Below are 5718 nucleotides of genomic sequence, written 5' to 3'. Positions count from 1 at the left end.
TGTTTGCAGATGACATTGTGATCTGTAGTGAGAGTAGGCAGCAGCTAGAAGAGAACCTAGAGAGGTGGAGGTTTGCACTAGAAAGAAGAGGAATGAAGAACAGTGAAATAGTGAGGTTACAAGGAGCAGAGGAGGTGAAGGTGCAGGGGTTTAGGTACTTAGGATCAACTGTTCAGAGCAGCGGAGACTGTGGAAGAGAGGTGAAGAATAGAGTACAGGCAGGATGGAACAGCTGGAGAAAAGTGTCAGGAGTGATCTGTGACAGAAGAGTGTCAGCTAAGGTGAAGGGAAAGGTTTACAGGACGGTGGTGAGACCAGCCATGATGTATGGTTTAGAGACACTAGCAATAGGCAGAAGACAGGAGGCGGAGCTGGAGGTGGCAGAGTTAAAGATGCTAAGATTCTCTTTAGGAGTGACAAGAATGGACAGGATCAGGAATGAGGTCATTAGAGGGACAACACAGACAGGAAGGTTTGGAGAAAAAGCTAGAGAAGCCAGATTAAGATGGTTTGGACATGTGCAGAGGAGGGACAGTGGATACATGTAGATAGTTGGAGTCAGTGTAGAATATGCAGAGAACAGGGAGAGATGTAAATCAATGACTCGCTGTGGCAACCCCTGAAAAAAGGGACAAAGCCGAAAGAAAAAGAAGAAATGTTCTAAATATGTTCATATCATAGTTCAGTTTCAACTTAACATTGGCCAAATATATGACATTTCAATATTGTCCTCGTAAAAAAATGTTTTACAGTATGAATCACTTGGACTTCCATTCTATTTTTAAATAATAATTTTATGATTATATCAAGACATTGTTTAAGAAAGGTATATATTACAGTAGGTGTTGTAATGTGAGTCTTTGGCAGCTAGTTATTTGTAGATTATACAGGGTTTTTTTCTAATCTTCTAGGAAGACATGGGATATCAGTCAGTGTCACACACACATAGTTTGGTTTTTCTAACAAATATATGTGTAGTCCTCTTGCACAAATTACTGCATTTTTTGGAATTGAGATTTTTTTTTCTTCATTTTATCACATTGAAAAAAATCAACCATATGCACAAGGCTTCCCTGCAATTAACTTGTATTATCAATTCCCCCCAATCTCCATGCATGATCCCTGAAAGGAGACATCAGAATGCATCATCACAACCAACAAACGAGGAAGCTGCCTATCAGTGGACAGAAACTCACCATGTAACTCAGGGTCAACCACAATACGGCTACAACTACCATCACATCGACCAAAGAACTGAAAACCAGGGCATTTATTTGACTTGTGGAGCAACCAGACCCAGCAGCCTGCCAAACAGCACTGATGTCTATGCTGAATTTACCAGTGAGACTACAGCTGTACTTCATGGCTGTGAGCAGATGCAGGGATATTATGAACACAGGGCTGGTGTTGAATACATTTTGGATAATTCTAAGGTACAGTACAGAGTGGAGAGGCACTTTGGAGAGGACTCCAGCTCCGTGTCTTCTCAACCCCAGTGTTCTCAGTATCAGGATAAAGACCAGTATCAGTATGAGGCTGATCCTCCTCACTACCAACCCAGCTATCAATCAGATGTGCACACTGAGAGGGAGGATCATGTCAGCTATGTGCCAGAGGGATACGTTCACTTTCTGCTCTCAAGGTGAGCTTTGATTCATTTGCTTTGATAATGCAGCATGTGCTAATTACGAAAAAGAGAAGGTCATTTCAAGCATGTAGCTCTGCTGTTAGAGGTCAGCAAGGTTGTGTAAACACAATTGTGTAAATGCCAGATATTGTACAGTTTTCTTTAACTACTGGGGTGGGTTGCACTTGTATTCTATATCTTCTGAGCTTTTTTAGAGAATATAACTTAGTCTTGCCCCATTACAACTATGTGACATAAAAAAAATGATTGGAGTCAGCAGCCCATGTACAAATATTGCAAAAAACAAAACTCTTTAATGTCCAATGTATAGTAAGACCTAGTAGTTAGCCATTTTTTATGAACCAAATGTATTTTAATGTATTACTTTTACTGGAAAATCTACTGTAAAACTGGAAGTATATATTATTATATACATTTGTATAAAATACATATACTGTATATGTATTTATACATATACAGTATATGTATTGTTTATATATTTTGTACATAGCAAAACATAAAGGGCAAAGGTTCTTTAATATCATAACCCACCAAGTAGAATTCAATTTTAGTGTTTTTTCTTAGTATGTTTGATGTAAGACGTTTTAGACCAAATTAGTGTTATTTAATCAAGTTAAGTATAAATGTTGACCTAAAGGGGGCGTGTGTCTGTGTGTTTGTGTCCTACTGTACAACTGTTCCTCATTAGCTGTTACGTATGCTCCGTCTGAGCAGTTAGAATGGAGAACTGGACCCAAAAGCAAAATCACTGAGAGCAACAGTTAGGTGCACAGAGTTTATTCCGAACTTTTCGGAGTTTGCAGTGAACAGTGACAAAAGTTTCAACAAACAAAGAGAGTGTCCACGTGGCAGTGAGAAAATCCCAAGGTGCCAAATCTTCACCCTCCGTTGAAACGTGTTCCAAAAATCCTGGACAAACATCCACAAAACAAATATGGATTATCAATAGAGAACCAATTCATGGGGAAATTGACTGAACCTCCTCCACCTAGGTTGTAATGGCAACACTCTAGCGCTGGTTCCATGGTGAAGCCATGTTTAAATACCTCTTGTCACTAATGAGTCAATCAAACGGTAGGTGTGAGATGCCCATCCAAGAAAACTCAGCACCTAAAAAGGGAAACAATGCAGGCTGATGTACACACCCACAACAGAGAATATCACCACCCTCTCCACTCTCACATGCCTCACATTAGCAGATGCATCACTGTGCTTAATTTGCCCCCCTTTGTGATTCAAATGTCCTGCACTCTCTCTGACATACACAACCATCCCATCTTTTGCACTGTTTGCATGTGTGTGTGTATGACACGTACACACAAGACATTTTCATAATCAAGTGGTCACGTGACTTGACTATGAAAGAGGCTAAACCACATTCACTGGTCAGAGACCACAGTTCGGCTGGAGCAGAGGACCATAGACAGACATTTTAGAAGCTTAAATACGTGGAGGTGTGTGACTGTGTAAGAATGTGTGTGTGTGTGTATTTCTTCATATTTAGAAACATGTAGTTGATTCTGTGTCTAGCCTCTCTATTGTTAGCGGGCCTTATGCTAATAAGGGTCTGTCAGAGGGTCTGTGGTAGGGGGAGGTTTCAAAACAGCTCAAAACAGCTATTGTTTCCTGCACCCACACGTGCAGCCTGGGAATGAAGCAGTGAGTAGCTTTCTGTCTGTCTGTGGTCTTTCCTTAATATTTCATGTGTGAAATGACAGAAACAGACTCTTTCACATTCAATGTAATGGGACAAGTTAGATTCTTGAGCTCTATAGATGTTCTTCTTTAGCTTGTTTGGGCCAATAATATGCCTAGCTGTGCCTATGGTAGCTATAGTAATGGCCACGTTAATTTATGTTGTGGCTCATTATTGTCTTTCTGTGCCTTTGAGCAGATTCTCCCAACAGGGAGACAGTGAATCAGGGATGATGACCACGAAGGTCCCCGGTGCGGAAACAGCTGAAGTGCAGGATAATAGAGAAGGTAACCAAGCTATAAAAACTACACTAAAAAAGACTGTTGCTGTGTATATATATACCACGCTCTGGTTTCTGATTTATATACTGTATATATATATATAAATCAGGGCTGTTATGTTTTTGGTTTTATTCTTATTTGATTGATCACAGTGAAACTGTGGATTAATCATGTTCATAATTAATCATGATTAATCAAATAAATCAGCATTGCTAAAAGTGAAAAAAAAAAAACTGTATATTGCCAGAAAATTAAGGTAAAAAACTGCAGGTAAATCTATGACTTTTACACCGGTAACTAATAATGTATCTAATCCAAATGATGGAATTGTTAATACGAAACAATATCACGAACAACATGCAGGATTAAAACTCCAAATATAGCTTCATACTGTCATTTAGTCATTTTACATTGTCTTTTAGCACACATTAAGAGTTGCTTTCAGAACTACAGTGATGTCAACGTGATGGACACGACTCATTAATACACTACATGAAATGTTAATTCTCTACCTGCACAGATCCTCTCTCCTTAGGAGACGTGTCGGCGGGCAGTTCTAATCACAAAAGAAAGTTGGCAGCTCCACCACTGAACGTGTCCCTGGAGCACAGTGAAGGGTCTATTCTCTCAGAAGACGCTCTGGACACAGACGATGACTTGGACACTGGAGACGACCTTGACATCAACATTGACGAGTTAGACACATCAGATGAGGCTGACTCCCTGGAGTTAAACAGACCAGGTGAGACATACAGCACATTGAAGAAACACAGATAAAGTATCAGGCGGGGGAATACTGCACACACACACACACACTGGCAGCATCAAAAGTTTGAAAATTACAACAGTTGTTTTGGTTGTAACTTTTTATGTGTTATCTTGAACGGAAGTTGTATTTTATCCATTTCTTTACATCATCCAGAGGGCTCAGAGGAGGCTCGTCATGGTGCAGCAGCAGCTACAGACGACATCCTTCCTAGACGTCAGTCAGCAGACAATGGCAGAGACAGCAGACTGTGGAGGAGCGTGGTAATTGGAGAACATGAGCATCGCATCGATATGAAGAGCATCGAGCCATACAAAAGAGTAATTTCTCATGGTGGTAAGATGAAATCATTTGTGCTGCTGCATTATATCCTCATGTGTAAAAATTAGGGAAAGTATCAGGTTTTTATTGGTAATGTGGCATAACTGGTAAGACTTGAATGAGTTGATAACTAAGGTGAGCACAAAAGGTAATTTAAGACATCATTGGTGTCCTCAAACATACATGAAATATACACTCTAATGGGATACTGGCTAAGGGTCATTTTGTGTTTTTTTTATCTCTTAGGCTACTACGCTGATCAGAATGCCATCATTGTCTTTGCAGCATGTTTCCTGCCAGACAGCGACTGTGACAATTATAATTATGTCATGGAAAACTTATTTCTGTAAGTAAGGTTTCATTGCAGAGCTCACAATATTTTTCAGTCAGTTCATTCACAACTTCCATATGAATGTCGTATGAGTGTAGTATTTGAAGCTACAGTTGCTCATGAAATTCTAAACATAAACAAAAAATAAAGCTTTATACAACTTAATACACCTGTAACTTGACAAGATGATTTCATTTTGCATTCTGTTGCAGTTCGCACAGAAATTGTCCATTGTTAAAGATGTTTCTTCCCTTCTTGTGGCAGATATGTTATAAGCACCTTGGAACTAATGGTGGCAGAGGATTACATGATTGTGTACCTGAACGGTGCCACACCTCGCAGGAGGATGCCTGGCTTTACCTGGATGAAGAAGTGCTACCAAATGATAGACCGAAGGTAAATACACAAGTTTGCTGAGATTGTAATTTATGAATACTTTAAGGGTAACTTTTAGGGTTGTTTTAGACTTGGCTTGAGTGATACCTGTGTTAGTTATTGGTCATTATTATTATTATTGTTACTACTACTACTACTATTATTATTAATATTGTTGTATTATTATTGTTGTTATTATTATAATTATTATTATTATTCTACAGTTTAAGTGCCTAAAACGTACGATTATATATATATATATATATATGTATGTATATATATATATATATATATATATAT

At 38.8% G+C, this 5718-nt stretch overlaps 1 protein-coding gene across 1 annotated transcript in view; it reads left to right on the top strand.

The window, feature by feature from the left end:
• Positions 1-5718, top strand: part of LOC103397529 (uncharacterized) — a 39298-nt gene that overhangs the window by 29111 nt on the left and 4469 nt on the right. Inside the window, exons 10-15 of the mRNA XM_017042844.2 lie at positions 1130-1642; positions 3543-3631; positions 4146-4367; positions 4548-4727; positions 4959-5058; positions 5308-5439. Coding sequence (XP_016898333.1) covers positions 1130-1642; positions 3543-3631; positions 4146-4367; positions 4548-4727; positions 4959-5058; positions 5308-5439 — 1236 coding nt within the window. The remainder of the gene's footprint in view (positions 1-1129; positions 1643-3542; positions 3632-4145; positions 4368-4547; positions 4728-4958; positions 5059-5307; positions 5440-5718) is intronic.

Source organism: Cynoglossus semilaevis, chromosome Z (genome assembly GCF_000523025.1).
Source record: "Cynoglossus semilaevis isolate Cse_v1.0 chromosome Z, Cse_v1.0, whole genome shotgun sequence".
In the NCBI taxonomy this organism is placed as follows: Eukaryota; Metazoa; Chordata; class Actinopteri; order Pleuronectiformes; family Cynoglossidae; genus Cynoglossus; species Cynoglossus semilaevis.
The sequence above is the reverse complement of the archived record's forward strand: the minus strand, read 5'-3'. Positions and strand labels throughout refer to the sequence as shown.